The 21,015-nt window shown below is 44.7% G+C and overlaps 1 protein-coding gene across 1 annotated transcript in view; it reads left to right on the forward strand.

Moving 5' to 3' along the window:
• Positions 1-21,015, forward strand: part of CCDC14 (coiled-coil domain containing 14) — a 384,504-nt gene that overhangs the window by 50,993 nt on the left and 312,496 nt on the right. The window contains exon 2 of the mRNA XM_069616670.1: positions 9,575-9,630. Coding sequence (XP_069472771.1) covers positions 9,575-9,630 — 56 coding nt within the window. The remainder of the gene's footprint in view (positions 1-9,574; positions 9,631-21,015) is intronic.

Below are 21,015 nucleotides of genomic sequence, written 5' to 3' on the forward strand. Positions count from 1 at the left end.
CCAACGTTATGATACAACGGCGCAGAGAGGCAAGGACTCCATGCTCAATTATATACCTAATCTCATGGTCAAATGGTTATTTATATTGCGCTTTTGGCAAAGCGCAGTACATGGAACATATTTGTCACAACTATCACCAAACTGAAGTCTGTTCTCCTTTATCAACCTCAAAAGGATAAAAAAAAAGGCTGAGTTGGCCTTGCTGGGATTCGAACCTGCAACCTACAGATGACACACAGATTGCAGCAACGAGCGCTTAACTGGCTGAGCTATTTTATAACATCCTTCAGAGATCGGTAAACTGAGTATCGACTGAGGTATAATAATCACAGTGCCTAGATGTTGGATGATGTATGAAGCGCTTCATAAAGTTAAGTACCTATCTGGATTATCACAGGGGACAGTTTTTTGCTGAGTTTCTATTTCAATTAAAAATGTAACTTTCATTTGTTTGTTTTTGAACAGCGGTTGCGCTTCCTGGAGAGTCAGGTTTTGGTTGTTTCAATTGTAGTCTTGAAGATTGGAGAAGCTTTGACACCTGCGATTTGTGTAATGACAATCACTCACCCTTGAGCAAAGACTCTGCTGCCACTGACCATTTATAGTAATTTACCCCATTGACTGCAAAGTTGAATGGATGTAAACTAGACAGTGCATACTCATTTTACAGTGTTTTTATAATTGGAGTGTAAATTTAATTATACGTGTAAAATTGATATTGCACAGGAACTCTGAAAAATACAATTGTGCAATACTGGTTTGCTTTCACTGGTAAAAGAAAAGCATAATTTGTTATAAAAGATTAATTCTCAATTGCAAATTAGTTTTCCATCTTATTTTATACAATCCTAAAATGCTAGGAAAATAAATATGCACAGTGCTGGTGTTTGCATTGATGAGCATCTACACACAACACAGCAGAAGCTGAATGGAAAGAGACCATTCCTTTTATCACAATGTGCAGTTTTTTTGAAAGGCTTCAGAGAAATATATTCTGTTTCGGAGGCTTTTCTCCATGGCTTGCAATTGCATACATGTAGATATAAATCAAAAGAAGCGTTCTGGTTTCTGTCAAGTAACCTGACCTTTTCACTGCCCTCTGCTCTAAACCTGTGTATAAATGTACACCGGAAAATGATCAGGCTGTCTCATTTACAAGGTTTTTTATGTGTAAAAAGACCTGGTATGAACCTCATCTGGGGACCGCGTGCTTGGACAGCACATGCCCCCGTTGCAGAGTGTTGAAGGATGTCACACCTCCGTTATGCTACACATTTTATGTTTTTGCCTAGTTCTGCCCAGTCACCCCATCATAACCTTTGCTTTCTGAAATTAAATTTCCAGTTATTTCAAATAGGGTGCCACTAGTTGCAGGTATGGGTCTACGTCTAGTAGTCTGTGAGCTGCTATACAGCTTTTAGTTTTAGCAGCTTTGATTGGGTACTTGATTAGTTTGCTATTGTCGCCGTAGAGTAGCTCTTGCCTGTAATCATCTTGATTACTTGTATCCCATCAGTCGATATGGTTCTCTACAATGAGTCTGTTTTTGAAGCACATTTAGTTTAGGTTGTTCGATGTGTGGATTCCAAGATACCTGAACCCTGTTGGTATCCATTTGAAGTTGTAGCCATGCAGATCCGGTGTAGGCGTACTTGGTGAGATTGGGAAAGCTTTGCACTTTGAGCGATTCATTTTGTATCCTGAGAGGTGTGAAAAGCAGTCTATAAGACTCATTGGGGTTGCAAGTGACTTCTATGTGTTGAATAGGCTTAGGAGGATGTTGGCAAATATAATTAGTTTGCTGGTCCTCGCATGTGTTTGTTTGCCTTCTATATCTGGGTTAGATCTTATAGCAATGGATAACGGGCCGAGCGCTAGTAGGAATAAGGTGGAGGCATGGGGGCACCTTTGTCTGGTCCCTCTTCTGATGTGAAATGAGTTTGATGTATGTCCGTTGTTTATTATCCTGGCCACCGAGTTCTGATGGAGGACGACTTTTCTAATGTAAGCGGGGCCTAGTCCAATTTTGTGCAAGGGTATCACAAAATATTTTTGCAATCTTGTGGATAGGATTTTGGTATATATATTTTAATGTCCTGGTTGATTAGCGATATATGGGTCGGTAATTGGCACATGCTGTACAATCCTGCCCTGGTTTGGGGATTACTGTTTTAGGGCTTTGTTGTACTCTTCCAGAAAGTAGCCCTTGTCCTCTGCTTCTTTGTGCATATTCTAGCTTTATAGACCTGCAGCGAGGGCCGTAGCAGGCGTTCTGGGTGAGGTTTGAGGGCCCATAGCGACGGTACGGCCCGAGGGCGAGGTCTATAAAGCTATTAGAACCATGGGCAAACGCACAAAAGCTTTTTGTAAAAATATATCTATTTTTGAAAGATGTTTTTTTTTTTTTGGTGGGGAAATATTCCACGCAGAATATTTGTTTATAAAGGGGCACAGTAGGGGGGTTGGCACCATGCCCTCAGAGGGAGGAGTTAGCAGGTGTGAGTGTGAGACAGAGCACAGAAAGTGGAGACCGGAGGAGTGCAAGGAAGGCAAGCAAGGACCACAGAAGAGTGAGGGACAGCAGAGAAAGGATAGTTGAGGGGGGGAGGGTGAGTGAGTGCACAGTGAGGAGGGAGTGGGCACAGGGAAGGTAAGTGAGGGAGCATAGCCTGAGGTGCGCACTCAGGCTCACAGGATGTGGGTGGGGGGAGTGAGAAGGGCTGGCCTTTGGGCAGGGCGCAATGCCCCCCAGGTGCCATTAGTCCCTTGCCATGCCAGCTCAGGGGAGTCTTTCAAGGCCTCCCCCGAGCTGGCATAGTGGGAGAAGGCAAGGCAGGCACCCTTTTCCTTTTAAATGCACCCGCCCGGGGCACATTTAATAACAATAGGGTGCTGATGCTTTGCATCAGCACCCTATTCACATGATTATCTCCTCGCTCCGACGCAGGAGCGAGGCGGTTTGCATTGGAATGGTGCACTTGAGCATTAGCATTAACGCCCTATTCCAGTGATTAGCTCCCTGCGAGGCGTGGGAGCGGGGACGTAGAAAAAAAGTGGTGCATCCTGCCCCCCCATAACATGTGCGTGTAGGGCGCTGCTGCAGCTAAGGCCGGCACTGCGAGTGAGGGACAAGTAAAGGGGTCCCTCTGACTTCACTGCAACCCCCCCAGCCATCATGCATTTAAAGAAAACAGAGGCATGGTATTTGTAGGCAAATGTTATTTTAAAGAAGGCCACTAGAGGAGGTGAAGCATTATTAATGCTCGACTTTCCGAGCTACAAAACAAGCAAAGGCCAAATTTGCAGGCTATGATGAAAAAAACTGCAAGCTCGCAAGCTATAACATTTCTTATAGCCCGCAAATTGACCAATAGGAAAGGCGTATTCACCGGCCCAGGGTTCTAATTGTTATTAAGGGGGCGATCCAGTGTTAACTTCCAGTTTGTAGAATTCCAAAGAAAAGCCATAATCTCCTGATGACTTTACCATTGACTGAATTGCCTGCCTGACTGTTTATTTGTGCTGCTAGTGTTTGCTTCTGTGGGGAGTCTAGTGGTGGTATGTGAAGTGAGTCAAGGAAATTTTACCTTTCGTCGTGGGTGCTTCTATCTGTGGATTTGTAGAGGTTTGCATAGAAATTAGTGAATGTGTTGGTTATTGCATTTGGGTCGGTTTATATTCAGGTTTTCGTTGGTTTTTAGCAGCATTATTTTCTGTTCTGATTGTTTCTTTTTAAGTTGTGACGCTAGTAGCCTCGCTGCTTCCCACCTCTTCCCCCTGTTCGTATTGCGCCAAAGTCTGAAGAGGGCATATTCAGCCTTTTTGGTGAACAATAAGTTAAGGTAGAAATTTGCTCTTGTGAGTTCCTGTAGGTTATGTTCTGTGGGGTGTTCCAAGTATTCCCTTGTGAGGTTTTTGAATTCCTCTTCTATTCCCCCTGTAGTTCTAGGACTTTCTTTTTATTGTAGGATGCACTTCTTATCATGCTTCCTCTCCATAAATGCCTTAACTGAGGCCAATAGTACAACAGGACTGGCTACTGATTGTTCGTTGATTTCTAGATATTCTTTTAGCGAGTTCTGTAAGTCTAGCTTTTGTACCAGTGTGTTTTTTTTGGCTTACGTTCATGTGCCATCTCCCTCTCGGGCCTGTACCATCTAATGATAAACATAGTGTTAATGGCACGTGGTCTGAGATTCCTAAGTGTAGTATGTTATTTCTGATTTATCGAATTTATTAGCGCACTTGATTTAAGGAAACAGTATAACCTTGCCCGTGTCATGTTCACAGTGCGTATGTGTTTGTTCTCTCCCCTTTTTGGTGCATTATCCTCCACTTTGACTGTGATCTTGCATGATATCTTTCAGTACATTGCAGTCTCTGGTCCCCATCTTATCCATTCCTTTTGATCTTTCTAAAAACCTTTCTAGTGCGAAATTCCAATCTCCTCCCAGGATAACTGGTTTGTCCCTGATCTCTGTTGGCATTCTATGTAGGTATGGTCCCCGCTTTGGTCTTCTGTGGGGACATATATATTGATCCCACTATCAGAAGTGTATCCTGCACTTTTTTCACAAGGCAGATTCTCCCCCCTCACCATCCGTCCATGTTTTAACTATCTTGTTGTGTAGGTTATTTTTCTGTACTATGGCCACTCCTGCTTTTTTATCATTAGTTGAGCAACTATATTTCACCACGTCCACCCACCCTTTTGCTAGCTTTTCTGCTTCTTCAGGGCTGAGGTGCGTTTCCTGTATTGGGGCAATGTCAACATTTTTGGTTTGGAGATATTGCAGAATTATCTTTCCTTTTAATGTAACCATTCAGACCGTTTTTGTGTAACTATTGAATGAATGTGTGTATCTTAATGTCTGTTAGTATTTACCTCCGTTGTTAATTGTTCATATTTTTGAGAAAATGTGTGTATGTTGTCTGCATTCATATTGTATTTGGATCTGCATTGTACATCTTGAGGTAATGTGTAACTAAGGGAATTTATAATAACTCAACAGATAAACCATGTAAGACTTTAACTTCTGGTAAACCAGTGTTACGAACGCAGAGAAACCTCCTACTGTGGCTTCAATTGAAGAGAGTCGGACTTGCGTCCCTCCCTTCTCCCATGGTGTCATGGTTTGTGTCTTCACGTAGGCGGAGAGAGGTGGGGTTGTTTTTGTGTCTAGCATTTTCTTTTGTATATCATCTTTGGATACTTTGGCCTTCTTGGAGTATTTCTGCTGAATTTTGGTTCTTCCTCTGACTGATTTTCTGTAGCGTTTTTAGTGGCAATCTCGATTTGTCCCTTTAGTTTTTCCTGTTGATTCATTGCAGGAGGGTTCGACCGTTGCAGGGGTACTTATGCTTGGTTCATATCTACATTTTTCAAGGTTTTTCCTATCTGTTTGTTCTGGATCTCATTTCAAGAGGTGCTGGGGCATGTTTGGAGAATGAGTTGGAGTTTCCAATGCCCCTTCATCCAGGTTTTGTAGGTAATGCTGTACTACTTCTGGTGATCAACAGTCTTGCCTGGATCTAGGTGGCCATATCTGAGGTCCCATCTTTTGAGATGTGGTCTGTTTAGGCATTTCTAATGTTTTTTTTCTTAGGAGTCGTCTTGTGATATATATCTTCTATCCTTCATGCAAGAACGGGTTGGCTTTTCTAGCTTTTTGTAGTATTGCACTCAGCGTAGCTATATTTTAGCGTGACTACAATGCCAGGCCTTACGGTCTTTCTGCTGTTTGGATTGTGGCTGGATACTCTGCGTTCTTTGTAGTGCGAGATGGGGTTCAAATGTGATGCCAGTGAGTAGCAGTATTAGCCTTTGCATATAGTCAATTGGGTTGTTTTCCATTCCCTCTAATGTTGTGATCTATGGTTTCCAATTCCAAGACTCTATATTGCAATTGCTCCAGACCTTCAATCCTGTCTACTGCCATCCCTATTAGTTAGTTGTTCATCATCTTCTTCAAGACGACCTGAGAGTTCATTTCTTTAATCAATTTACTCAGATCTGCATGCGTTTACGATATCTGCTCATCAATCGTTGCTGCACTCAAGGGTGTCCTCTCTTGGAGCAGGAGGTATACAGTTGCCACCATCAACAATTGTGCACCCGCATCTCTGTGGCTCTGTTCTGCAAGAAGATCCTGTCTGGTTTGATGTTAGTTTGCCATGCTCCCTATGGCAGCCTTCATGCCTTGCGTATTGCTCCCTTATAAATTATATATAGATTTCCTGTTTGGCCTTTTGGTCCTGCTTTGTTTCTATTATTCTTCACTGGGATTTGTTATTCTGAGTTGATTCTGAGTTCCTTATTGGAACTATTTTTCCTTCCAGTTTGTGGTGTTTTGCATTTTATCTTTGGTATCCCTGCACAAGTCCCACTTCAAGATGGCCGCCTGCTTGACCTTATATTAGCTTGTGTTGTATGGTTCTCTTGCCCTTCCTCTGTTTGTTCACTTTTCGTCGGTTTCTGATTTATTTTCCCCTTTCTTACGTCGACGGTGAGTATTCTAGCTTTTGTTTAACATGAGTTCTATCCTCTGCCCCCGACTTTTTAGATGCTCCGCTGCTGCCTTCTGGCACCCTTACCTGTTTGTTCTTTGCTGACCAGATCGGCATGCCTTATATTTTTCTGATTGTGCTGGTGTGTTGGATCTCCTGGCTCTCTTGGTAGCTCTGTTGATTCAGTGCCGGCTGGTGCTTCAGCTCCTTCACGGCCGCCGTCATTTTTCGCTCAAAGGCAGCGCTGTTCCATCTGGTCCGCAGTGCTGATTGTCTGTAGGGGTGCCTCTTCCACCCTCTCCTCCACCTTCACCAGTTGTTCATCTGTGCTTCAGGTTATGTGCTACAAAGGTTCCAGTGTATGGATCCATGGGTTAGGGAGGATTTGGGGCAGGGTTGGTGTTTTGGCCATCTTCGTTGGCCACTAGCCACGCCCCCTTTTAATGAATCTTCATGACCTCCTGGGAAAAGTTCATTTAAATCAAGTATTAGTCTATGAAACGGGCGATTGATGATTGGATTGCTACTGATCCAGATGACCTTATGTTATTTCTAAGAGGTGTCAATGTCTAGTGCCCAGTCATCGGGTGATGTGAAGGCTTAGCAATTTGATGCAGATTGCGGCATTGATGTCCCACGTAGACATGTGCCAAGTTTACTAGAACTACTGAAAGAACAGGGCTATGTCCTCATTAGCTCACTATGTTGGCCAACGGTATGAGTGACGGCCAATGAGTTGAGTAACAATTTGATTTCTTTGAAATTAATTTAATATCTTCCCCCACCCTCTCTCAAGTTTCTAAGCTTCACTGCAAGTGATACAATACTTAAGGAAATGGAAAAATGTGATTAGGCTAAAAATGGGCAGACTTAAATGAATGCTGATCATCTGTACCCCCTATAGAAACAAATTAAGATCAAAAGGGAGAATACCCGTTAAAAGACACAGGAATATGAAGAATTCGTAGATCTACTGGTAAATCAGTTTGGATCCCATCATAATCAAATGACTTCTGCAAATACAAGATTATGGATATGGGTATCAAGCTTTTATAGGTAGGTTTTTAATTAAGGCTTGTTTTGTAATCAAAAGGTGTTTTACATTGGAAGAGTATAATGTTTCATTACGAACTGCTGTATACTATAATTACATTAAGAAAACACTTAAGTGCTGAGTTTGGCGTTTTATTAAATCTTTTCAACTGCAAGGCAGAATAAATGGAGATGAGCAAGAAAGAAATGAGGGGGCAAAAAAGAGTAAAGGAATGAGTTGAGATGGGCTGAACTTAAGCAGAACTGGTGAAAGGAAATGTTATGGAGATGACCGTACACATTGTCCCCTTCACAAGAAAATCTGAATTGTATATTTAAAACACTAGTTATTCAACCTTAACATAAAAAAACGAGTGCTTTTATCTTCAGTTCATTATTATACTGAACGTTTTAGTCGTTACGCCCATCCCATAGCTCACCTAGTTTACAATTCCCAAAACGTTCTAATTCACATTTAGACCTGCGTTAAAGAGTTTACATACCCCATCTGTAACCATTCTTTTCTCTAATAGTTGCGTATTTATACTTTTCCTTGACTCCTTTTTATTAAGTTTACATAAAATTGGATTATATCCAGATTTTCCTTTTTACCAGTTCACTAGGCAATTTTCCTTTTAATGAGCGTGCCATCCTTTTCTCTGTAGACCTGCCACACCTTCTATCCGCTGTGTTGATAGTTTTCTTCACATTTGTCCATTATACTTGATGATCCATCTCCTTGTAGTGGTCAGCCGCTGAAAAAGCGTTCATAGTGAGGAAGATGGCAATCGATCCAGGTCATGGTTCATAGCTTTTAGAAGGTGTCCATGGTGCCACCATTTTTATTTAATAACTAGCTTAAGTACCCGGCTTCACCTGGGATGTCCATTCTCAGATTTGATTTCATATTCAACAAAGAGATGAACAAATATTTGTTTGCCACAACGGAAAAACATGATCCATTTTAATTTGACTAATTTATTGAACATCAAATGTTTATTTATCCCCTGATATAACTTCTCATGTTAATGTCATATTTGTATGCTCCCTCTGATTATTTGCAGTGTTAGCAGTGATGGCCATTTTCGCTGCTAAACACACACTGCAAATAATCAGAGTAGGCATACAAATGATATTCATGTGAGATTTTAAATTGCAGGTAAATCAAAATTTGGTGTTCAATTCATTCGTGAAATTAACATGTATTGAGTTTCGCGCCTAGAAACACTTGTGAACAGGCGCGTTATGCATGCCATATCATATATCATTGCAAAACAAATCCATGAAAAGACACTCTATCTCCTAAAAAGAAATAAGACGACAAAAAAAAATATGCAAGACCAGTTCAGTACGATGATGTCATTTTTCTACAAATGACCTGTAGATGGCGGCAGAAGACCACAAAACGTAATGCCGAAAAGCAAAAAAAAAATGATCTCTGTAACGGGATGACTTACCAAGCTAGAAATAGTTGCGTTCATTCGGCAATGAAATAAAGAATATTCCATGCAAAATACATTGACGCCAGACCTGTGTTCCAGCCACAGGCTACATTTTGGTGGCTTTTCTTTCTGGATCTGTGTTAAGGAGTAATAGATAAAAGGTAGCACACTATGGAAGTGGAAAAAGTACAGTTGGAGGTTGATAAATAACTGGATATTTATTCCCTGTGGTACAGATGCCCGTTTCCTATTATAAATGACATTACTCAGACTGGAAGAGGCCAGACAGAGTATCCGTTTCCTAAAGGGGCTAGCCAATGTTTTTCTATTTCCATAATGTGGGCTATTCAAATATGTTTGATAAAAATGTCATTTTGCATTTATAAAGATGTGGACCATATCAGCAAAGATAACATTGAAAATGCATCTTCTTCTCTGTTTGTTCATGCTAGCCATTAAAACAAAAGGACCAATAATGTAATCCATTAAACCATCCATTACAAATTGCATTTCCACTGTTTTGTATGTAGAATGTGGAACTGTTTAAAAAAGGAATCGTAAGAAACCATTTATTGTTCCTTCTTTTTTTACAGGCACTTTCTACCGGAAGGCTAGCAGGACCCAATAAAGTGTCAGCTGGGAAAAAAAGGTGCTTAACCATTTATTTTTGTTTTGAACTGCAAATATGTTTGAATATATATCGGAAGCTCCCTCTTTTATAATCGCTCTATTTGGCTTCTACCCTTAAGCAACAGTTGAATGAATTTCCAAATCAATGACCAGTATGTTTCCCCTTTTGAACCAAGCATTGTGTGAAGGAAAATATTGGAATCCTTTACAGAGCTGTTTGATCAATCTGAAGAATGGGAACAAGACCAAAATATTGCTAAGCAAAATGCCTGTTTTGGAAATTGTAATGATTCAGACCATTGCAAGATGTCTTTCTATGGTGGGTGGTTGTAGGTTTCAGTGGCTTGGTCAAGCCATATTAATCTGCTCACCAGTAACTGAGCACTATTCTATTGACGAATCGCAGGAATTAGTCCATTCTTCCCTAAGGGGTGGGGCTAGGGAGGTGAGCATGCTCTGAAATACCCTCCCAGGGGTAGAGTGAAGCGGTACCTCACCGGGAGAGTCCCTTGAAGGACAAGGACTGTTATTGTGAAACTGAAGTTGTAACTGCCCCTTTAAGGGAAGAACTTCATTCTACTGAGACGAAAATGATGAACAACGAAGGCGAAGGACTTCCATCGATCACGAGAGAGAGAGCAAGGGAGGAGAAGCTAAGCTGGGGGAAGGCCAACAGCTACGTCATCTCTGCAAGGGCAGGAGACTGGGAACTCCTGGGAGTTTCAAACCGGTTATTGAACCGGTGTCGATGATGTGGGCCCTATCGACTGGAGAGAAAACGAAGCAGCAAGCGGTGGCATGGCAGCAAAGTCAGTCGTGGATCGAAGATCCTATCAAGCACGCGGATACCGCTGTGTGGCTGAGACCAGGAACCAAACTGGTACTGGAGATACTGAACACCTGTCGGGGAAGGACAAGACCGTGAAGGAGAGAGTGAAAGAGTTAAAGGCTGGGGACTAGGCAAGGAGAGAAGGGAACCCGAACGAGACTGAAACCCAGTGACGTTCTCTCCGAGAGAAGCAGGTAACCGGGATCTCTGGAGACCTGGAGAGATGGTAAATATTTATATGGACCTTAATACTCGGCCCAGTCACTATAATGAAAATATAGCATTCAGAAGAAAAGTGAATGAAAAACATTGAACATTCATGCGCTTCATACTTGTCCGTGTCAATAGAACGGCAATAGATCAGTGAGAAGTGAATGAAAATCATGATAAAAAATACGAATTTATTCAAATAAGTTAAGATAACCAGGAAATAACCTGGAGAATGAGGAGGAAAAGAGGACAGTTATCAGACTACTGATATTCGGCAGTCGAGATAACGAAAATACACTGGTGAGAAGAAAAGGGGAATAGTTTTGAAACTATTCCTACTCGTCTCAGTAAAAATATTGGGAGTATAATCAAGAGGGACAAGAGTTGGAGGTAAAACCCTCTTGGAGTAATCAGACTTCCTATAGTCACCATAAGGAAAGCATCAACGTTCAAGGAAAAACATGAGGGAAGAAAGCCTGAGAGTAAGGATAAAGAAACTTATATCTTGAAGGGTATCCATCCAACAGAGGTCAAAACACTTGAATCAAAAAGGAGGAAAAGAAACCTCAACAAAGAATCACAGAAAGGTTGGATAACCCTACCCTGGGAAAAGGGAAGAATACATATTGGAAACAGAATCAAAGAAGTAAGCAATCGATGAATAATAGAAACTGACAAGAAAAAAGAGTTCTCAGAGAGCCAGGACAAGAAGAGAAATAAGTATTAAAGGAAATGTGTGAACTGAGTAAAGAAGTCACCAAGAAAAATTTGAAGTTAATCATTGAACATAACCTTTTGGGGAGCAAGAACCCAGGAGAAGGGAGCCATTCTCTTGTCATTAGTTGTTAACAATAGTGGTAGGTTAAGACATTCACGGACGACTGACAAGGCCCTTAGTTTTGTTAGGTAGGGAATACCCCATAGAAATGGGGAAAGATGGGCGTTTCCTTAATGTGCTTTTATTAAAGAAAAAGGTAATGTCTTCTGACCTGCCACAGATCTCACTGTCCTTTGTCCAGATTCCTTCTGAAAGATTCCACCATTGGAAATGAATCAAAGGACACGGTTGTCTGGGGGAAATGATGAACGTTCACTGCATGCTGTTGTATCTTTTTTTCAAAATGTTACATAGACCTTGAGTGCAACCATGTTGCTGAATGTAGGAATTTTGTTGCTGAAGTGGGATTTCGTAGTATGCCCTGTAGAAGTCATGCTTCATGCATATGAGCATCTGTTCCGATTCTCGGTTGTGTAGCCTGAGATTTGTTATGCATAAACTTTAGCAACCGACCTGACTCCACTGATAAGTATGGCTGAAGCTTTTATGTCTAGGTTATAGGGAAGGAAGACCGTCCTTATCAGTCAATGTCCCCCTGGTCATGATGGGCTCCTTCAACCTCCCTACCATATCACTCTTTCTGAACATGCCTGCTGAGTCTCCATAACCTCCACCTCCTCTCAATCTCGTCTTAATCTTAGCCTTGCGCTCCCTTTATTGATCCCTCCCCCTCTGATTATTCGCTCATTCACTTGCCTAGTCAGTAGAGTACCCACCCCTCCCTCGACTATCACTCACAGAAATGTCAAATCTGCCTCTTAGCTGAACCAAGTCACATCCTCACTCCTTCACTTTCACGCTTCTTCAAACTGACCTTCAATTAATTGACACTCGTCCCACCTCCTTGGACTATCACTACCCCTCTTGCTCCTTTGCCCCCTACAATGGAAAAGCTAAGCCATCCACAAACCCCCAGCTGTCCAACAGCGAACATGCATGTGCTTCCTGTGACAAGGCCAGTAACCTGGCCCTGCCAAGCGGAGTACGGGAACCCCCTCTTCACTGTGCGAGAGGCCTACCATGGAAGAATCCAGAGCCAGTCCAGTCCTACCCATGAGTCGGATGGTGGCAGCAGAGAGGGCACCTATTCTTGGCCCCCATCCTCCTTTGTGCTAGCATGTTTGTTTGCAGACCCTTATCATGCATGCACAGTTTAAAGACATGTACCTGTTTCTTCAACACAGGCACTCATGGGGTGTAGTACACAAGCCAAACCACACGCAGATCCCACTGTGAAGCAAACTCTGGAATGTGACGCGTGTGGTCCGGCAAATGCCAAGAAAGGTGAACACCCTAATTGGGGGGCTTGGGGAGGAAACCTTGTAGATCGGAATATAGTTGAACAGCATTCAATGGAATTCCCCCAGGTGTGGTAAACGTCGGGATCACCAGGAGATGAGCGATAGAGTTTGGAGGTTCCAGAGCCGCCGGGAGGCAAGCAGTAGAGTAAGGTAGGTAGACTACAGAAAAGAATTGGAATTAGTGGGACAGTCAGGATGACTACTGGAAAGGGGAAGGCCGAAAGAATCCAGGTATACAACACAAGCTTTTTTTGTAAAGACTCGCCAAGTCGTTGCGACACACAGAACATTATCGGCCCCATTTGACACCATCTTCCGGGTCGGCGCCTAGGACGTGAACAGGAATATGACGACGTGACGAGGACGATTTGAGGAAAAGTCGGCGGCCATCTTTGTATGGGATGCAATGTATGCATAGTGTGGCACACATTTTCCACAGTTACCATAAAGACCAGCGAAGTATTTTCTGATTCATTACCAGACTTGCTTCATGTCAGATACTGGCCAGTATCTCTTCATTTTCAGAGACCACCAGCCTGGGGACAAAGTCAACAGTGAATAGCAAGCAAGAAAAGCAACATCAACGACCCACATGCAGAGCATTGTGAAAGAGACCTGAAACAAAGTGGAGAAAGATGCCATGAAGAGAATTCACAGCCCTGCAGAGACCTGACCGCAGCAGCCCACTGCTCAGAACGAGAGACCAGATACAGTGTAAAGACCTGCCTTACCGGACCGGCAGCGCGCACAGGAGGATTTGCACAACATAGAACATGTCCCCTAAACTGCCAGGGCTGAAAAGGAGAAAAGAGATAATCCTTCCCCAATGAGAGTATCAACCCACTAGGAAGGATCCTGGAACACCAATGGGAGCATTGAACTTTCTAAGCCGCCATAAGTGGTACGCAGCGAGCCCTGCGGGGAAAGTCCCTTCTTATGAGTCTTACTTGCAGATACAGTGAGGAAGACCGGGCTTGAGTGGCCAGACAGTTATCCAATCCTCACATTCGTGGGGGTGGGGGGGGCGAAGCTTAAGCAGGGGGCAGGAAGTTTGGGTTTTTTGGGTGAAGGAAAAAATGAAGGTGGGGAACCACCAAGACACTAGACAGAGAAAGGAGGGAGTTGCGGAATGTGGAGGAGTTTCATGGAGCAGGTGAGGTATCGGCTTAGGAGTGAAAAGTGGTTCTGCAGTTTGTGTGTTGTGTGGTTAGTGTTTAGATAGGATAGTGTAAGGAGTGATGGTGAAGTGAATGCGTGGTGGAAGGTTGAGTAATAGTGTGGTGGAGGGTGGAGTAATAGTGTGCTGGAGGGTGGAATGAGTAGTAGTAGGGTGGAGGGAGTAGTGAGGGGGGGGAGGAGTAGTAGGGAGGAGAAGGAGAGCCTGTCTCCGCTCTTATCCTAGGGCTAGGGTAGGCCACAGACCTCTCAAGCCCTGCTTAGTATTTTTTTTTTCTTTCTCCTCTTTGTAAGGTACTCTCCACTCACCCCTCACTACCACGGGTGGGCTATGAGCCTATGTGCTGCTCTTTCCACCCCCTCGTGGGGGTCGTTCTTCCCTCAGCCTCTTGTGGGCTATGGCCGGGCCTCTCTCGCCCTGTCGGATAAGTGGCTTATCTCACCCCCTTCCAAGGTAGTCCTTTTCTCAGGCCAGAATGGGCTCTGGGCTTCTGTGGCTCTATCATATTGGTTGCTTTTCCCACCCCCTTGAGGGGTTGGACTTCCTTTTGCCTCTTGTGGACTGCAGACTTCTCTAGAACTGTCGGATATGTTGCTTTGCTCACCCCTTCTTGGAGTAGTCTTTCTCTGAGCCCAAGCAGGCTACGGGCTTCTCTAGTCCTGCCGGATCTATTGCTTTTCTCATCCCCTTCTTGGAGTAGTCCTTCTCTCAGCCCCAGGTAGGCTGTGGGCTTCTTTAGCCTGATCGGACCGGTTACTTTTTTTCAACCCCCTCATGGGGTAGTCCTCTCAGCCCCTCGTGGCCTACAGGCTTCGCTAGCCCTGTGGGATATATTGCTTCACCCTCTCTTGCAGTAGTTGTTTCATCCCCAGGTGGGCTATGCTCTCTGGTAACCCTGTTTAGCTTGCTTCTTTGGTCCCCTTGCTGGTCTTTACTTCCTCAGCCCCAGGTGGCCTGAGGCTTGCTCACCCTTAGTGTCTTTTTGTTACCCTCTTGCAGTGTCTTTACTTTCTTAGCGCCCAGACAGGTCTGGGCTTTCTCAGACCCGTTAAGTGGGTTTCTTATACCCCACTTCCCGGGTCTTGCTTTTCTTAGCCTCCAGTGGGCGCTGTGCTTTCACAGCCCTGTTTAGTGGGTTTCTTCTATCTCCTTGCATGGTCTTGCTTTCCTTAGTGACATCTGGGCTTTCTAAGCCATATCTGTCGTTGACAGCAATCTCAGCTGCGTACTTTCTTCCTTGCGGTAGGGCTCGCAGTCTGCATCTGGATTTCTGGCCCTGTCGGTTCCGCGTCTTCACATGGATCTACGCGGGTGCTTCTCCTGCATCTGTCCTTCCTTTTCGGTAGCTCTGCATTTGGGCTTCGGGATGCTCGTGTTTCAATGGTTCTGGGCTCCTGGGTTTCCCCGCCTTCGTCGAAGCAGCTGCTGTACCTGCAGAGCCAATGCTTTCCTTCCACCACGTCCTTTGTGTGGTTCTCATTCTATCGGGGGCACTGTCTCCCGCGTCTTTACGCGGATTGCTACTCTGGATTTCCTGCTGGCCTCTTTGGTTTGATCTTTTCTGATCTTTAAGTTCCTCCCTGGAACTAAGAAGAGCAGCCCATTGGTCATCCACTTCTACAGGAGGTGAGGGCTAGCTAAATCCCTCCTCTGGGGCTTTTCAGCAACCCCCCCTTCCCCTCTCTCCCCCTCTCTCCCCCTTCTAACAACATGGCCAAACCCTTTAAAATCTTCAAGGTAGCTGGCCAATCCTTCTGAAATCTCCACCTATCCTGTTCGCTGCCAGGCCCTCTGTACGGCTCTGGCTTCTCACTTCACCATTAAAGCTCAGGGCATCCTGTCCTTGCTCGTCTCTTCCTCTCCCGCCCTCTGGCCGCCTCTCCCTCTCCTCCTCCTTTCTCCTCTTTCTCCTTTCTCTTTGACAGCACCTGGCTGTTTCTGGACAAATCCGATCTATGAAAGTGTCGTCCAAACGGGTGTTCCGCTGTTCTTCCAGAACCATCAAGCACCACATTGACATCCTTGGCTGATTTTTGCAATCACTCTTTCACCACTGGATCTTTCCCCTCTCTCCTCAAGCACTCCCCTGTGCACCCCCTCCTTAAAAAGCCTTCTGCCGATCCTACCTGTCCGGTAAACTATCGCCCGATCTCCATCACTCCTTTCCTGGGCAAACTCCTGGAAAAGCTGGCCATCTCCCAGCTTACCCTCCACACTGAATCTGTTGGTTGTCTCCATGACCATCAGTCTGGTTTCAGAGCAACCATTGGCACGGAAACTGCTCTCCTGAACATCCATGAAGATCTGCTCTGTAATCTTGACTCCAGCCTTCTTTCTTGTCCTCATCCTCCTTGACCTTTCCTCTGCTTTTGGCACAGCCAATCACGGCATCCTGATCAATCGACTCAGTGAGAACATGGACATGACGAATCGGGCCCTGTTGGGTAAGAAATCCACAGAGCTGGCAACTCTTCCTTTCCTGGTTAACTCCAGAACGTTTCGCTTTTCTAGTGGGATATTTTTCATTAATACCTCAGTGAGTTGGAACCTTTTTCCACACTCACCTACTCTTTAACTCTTTTTATGGGTGTCATTTTTAAGACTCTCCATAGTGTCTTTTTAAAGTTATCATGTCTAACAACCTATTGGCAATAAGTGCCTGTTGTTGCTGGGTTGCTCTAGGGGCTCCCCATTTAACTCTTGTGCTAACCTTGAGTGAACTACAGTTCCCAAGGGTAGAAAGGATCTTTGGATCCCTTTTACATTTTATTCTGTGAAACCAGCACACCCCACCTTATGTGGAGTGCTGGGGAGATACAATGTATCCCCTTTCACATTAAAACTGTAACAATCCTGTTAGTGACAAGCTTACCTTTAATGGCTGGTGGCAGTGATATATTTTACTAATTTGGTGCACCTTTACCGTGGGCTGTAATCACAGCTGCAGTAAAGGCACCCAAGGGTTTTAATTTTACAAAAATGGCCCCTGTCTTCTTTTTCTGCCATTTTAGTGTTTCTTGTCATTTCTTGTTCCTTCCCCTGACATCCAGGGCGGGAAATTCCTTTGTTTGAGTTTGGTCTTTGGTGGGAGTCCCCTCGACACCCCGCCCAGGCTCCAGTCAGTCTGTAAGCACAGGAAGTGGGGGGGAGGAGTCCAACTTCCCCCTCCTTTGTTTTATGCCTTCTTTTAACTCGGCCAAATCCCAGTGTGGGGTTGGCTGTCCTGATTGGACAGCCAAACGCCCCTTTCTTGTAAAATGCGGGGAGAGAATGCAGAGGTTGTGTTGTAGTTCCTGAACCTGGAAGCTGAAATCATGTCGACCACTGGAACAGAAAACTGAAGAGGATGATGAAGGAAAAGTGGCGGGAATGATTTCCAGCGACCGGAGAGCCTGCTGTGTAACCAGAGCCTGCTGCAGCCCTTCCTTCCGATCGACCTGGGGTCTCCGAAAATGACGACCCGAACCCAAAGCCTGGTGAGACCCACTAGACTCAAGATGACCTGCATTTTGAGCCATCCCACGTGTTGCTGCGACCTTGCGTTCTTGCAATACCCCAATACCCTGGGACCTCCAGCCACTGTGCGGTGCACAGTCTTCCGAATCTCGCTGAAACTTTGTGGGCATCGTGTATCTCCAGAGACACGAATCGAGTCTGAAAAGTCCTCGCAGGAGTGCTGGACCTTTTGAAACTACGAGAATTCAACCGCGATTTTCTGTCTTTTTTTCTGTGCTCCTTGAAAAGGCGCCAAACCCGCAGAACCGCATTCAGCCGCGAGAGAAATCTTGCCTAGAACCTTCATCGATCCCTGCTACAAAGTCCCTTCTGAGGTCTTGTGTTCAGTCTCCAGGACAAGGAATCCACTGACCGGGTATTTGGCTGCTGTCCCTGAAGTTCTCCTGCTGCAATCTCTTCTTCATTGCTGAGGTACTGTGTTGGCTTGGGTATATACTTACCTTAATCCTGTTGGGATTTCTGTGTAGCTTTGGGGTATTTTCTGTGATTGGGAGGTCCCTCGTCCAGTACACACAGTCCCAATGCTAGAATCCTGCTGGGGTGTCTTCTGAGAAGCCCCTGGACCCTCTTCTAACCCTAGAAGTAAAGTACTCCCCTGTTTGCCCAGTTTTCCTAAGGAACTTTGCTACTAAGGAACGTATTCTAACACTGCCTGTTGGTCACTAGTCCTAGTGACGCCACCCTCTTCTGCCACTGAGAACACTCATGCTCTAAGGGAAAGACTTTGAAGGGATTGGGACTTCTGCCTAGAAAAGAAATCTAGTGTTTTACTTGTAAAGAGTTGGTGGGTAACTGTAATTCTCAGAGTGAACAGTTACAAACGTTCTCACTGATCTTGAATGTGTGATGCACTATTCTTAAAAGTATGGTTAACATATTTTCTTCCTTAGCCACTGTTTTACCAGTCTAAAAGAAAGTAGATGTGAAGGTATTTTACTCTCCTGTGATTAGGTTGTGCCTCTTTACAAAAGTAATGTGTTGGTTTCACCAGATTATTCCTTTAGGGTAATTGTATGAGTGTCCTCCAACTGTTGGTATCACCAGGTTAGTCCTGTTAGGATAACTGTATGAGTGTCCCCCAACTGGGTCTTGCTTTCCCTGACTTGCTGCTAGCCTGTCCTTAATAAGTCTACATTAGGCTGTTGCCTACCTAGAATAACTATTCAGTAAATAGTGACATTGGGTTTTACTCTTCCCTTCATTGTGAAGTTAAAGTATGTGGGTTTTACTTTGTGTTAGCTGTGTGCCATCCAAAACAAGTTACCAGAGTTATTGCTTACCTCAATCTGGGGTTCCCTGATTTCCAAAGCATCTGTAATTGTATATTACCTCCTTAGGTTTTACTCACCTGGTATAACTGTGTGTTATGACAAAAGTAGTTATAGGTTTTTACTGCACCTTGAATAAATGTTTCACTATTCACCAAAAGTATATTGTCCAGATGACTGTGATTTGTTCCAAGAGTCACTGTACAACTGGAAGGGCCTATTGTCCTTGTATTACCAAAATTAATCTAAAAGTAACCATTGGTCTTTTACTCCCAAAGAATAGGCTGGACCTATACTAAATGTGTACAACAAGGCTTTGACTTTCCTAGAACTACTGTTAGGTGTTCCAAATAAGGTCTATACTTGGGTCTGTGTACTTTCAAGTATAGTGTTGTGTTTTATATTGTGATTTCATATAATGTGTTAGTACTTAACCCCTAGATTTATCTGGGCCTGCCTGTATTTAAATAAATCCTTCATTTTTACAATACATAGTGTTTCAGTGTTTCTTTGGATCATCTGTATGACAATTTCATTTGTACTGTATCTACTGCCCTCTCTCCCTCCTAAGATAAGCCTGGCTGCTCTGTCTACGCTACCCCGAACTCAGGTGGTACAGCCTTATACTAAGAGTGGAGTCTTGTACTGCCTCAGTAGAATGGTTTTGCTAGGCCCTTAATTGGACTTCAGAAAAACTGTCCTAACAGGCCCTTCTTCCTCCTGGACTGACACTCTCAGGCCGAACTTGGGTCCTTTCTCTCCACCACCTCTCTCCACATGTGTTCCCCAGGGTTCTATCCTCTCACCCTGGCACTTCAATGTCTACTTGGCCCTTTTGGCCCACCTGATCTCTACCTTCTCCAACTTTGTGTTATGCAGATGACACTCCACTCTTTCAAGCTCCCCTCAGCCTCCTCTGCTCTCTTGTTCATTCCCGACGGTCTATCCATGATTCAGGATTGGTGCGCCTCCAACGATCTCTGCCTTAATGTCAGTAAGATGTAGATCCTTCTCAATGGGACCCCTGCTCGTGCTTTCCCTCTCTCACTCTGGCTGAACTCCTTGGGCCCTCTTCCTTCTTGTGAGGCATAAAACCTTGTCATCTTTGACTCCACTCTCTCCTCACATTACTGAGGTTGCCAAGAAGGCCCACTACCAGCTGCACCTCCTCAGAGGTGTTTTTCCTTTTCTCACTTTCCCCCAGAAGCTCATGATCTTCACAGCCCTGGTTCTCTAGCCTGGACTACTGCAACAGCCTCTTTCTCCATCTGACTTCCTCGCTGCCCTCTGCGACTAATCCAGAACAGTACTGCAAGACTTATCCTTGGCTTCAAGCCCAGGGACTGTCTCTCCAGCCCTTAAATCTCTCAGGTGGCTTCAAGGATCAAGTTCAAGACCCTCTGCATCGTCCACAAGGCTTTCTGGGGGCCAGAGCCCACACTACAGCCAACTCGCTTTTCGAAAATACCTTCTTTCTTGAGCCCTTCGCTCAGCCACCTCCAACTCTGAGGGTCGGACGCTTCTCCAGGCAAGAGTGGGGGTTAGATCTCTCTCCTCTGCAGGTGCCTTCTCCCTCTCTCTCTCTCTCCCTCCCTCCCTCCTGGTTGCTTGGCTACTCTGTGTCACACTGGGTAACGGGCTCTTCCATGATCAGTCCCCACTGCACTGTCTCCAGGTCTACCACGCACTTGGGGGGGGGGGGGGGGAAGAAATGTAACTGTAACCCCTACAGTCCCCTGCATCCTTTCACTCAACCCAGACCGCACTACCCTGTCTGCACTTACTCCGACCCTTGCTGCCCTGATGGCACTTCCCCCTCACCCCTGCACTTTGCGGTGTGCACTTAATGACTCAAGGCCTAGTAAGATAGTTTGTCTTCCTAAGCCATCCACCTTCAGGGGCCTTTCATGTTATCAACAGGGTCTCTTCTCATATCAACTAACAGTGGGCTCTTGGGGGTTGGGGGATAAGGGAGCTGGGAAGTAACCCTGACTTGGGTATTACTTGCACCCAAAGGGCGGGTCACATTCAGTGGTATCCCACTTGCTCTGATCCATAGGGAGGGTATTGCGTAGCAGACTCCTCTCTGCCTAATCCCAAAAGGGATGGCTCCTCTTGCTCTGATCCCAAAGTGGGTGGCTCCTCTCTTGGGGAGAATTCTCTTTGTTTGTTACATATGTTGGAGTATTGCAGAATGCTGCTGTCTCAAAGCACTCTGTATGCAGCATGAAACATCTACTTGAAATAACAAATCATTACTCAGTA

The sequence above is a fragment of the Ambystoma mexicanum genome, chromosome 9, assembly GCF_040938575.1.
Source record: "Ambystoma mexicanum isolate Mex_15411 chromosome 9, UKY_AmexF1_1, whole genome shotgun sequence".
Lineage (NCBI taxonomy): Eukaryota > Metazoa > Chordata > Amphibia > Caudata > Ambystomatidae > Ambystoma > Ambystoma mexicanum.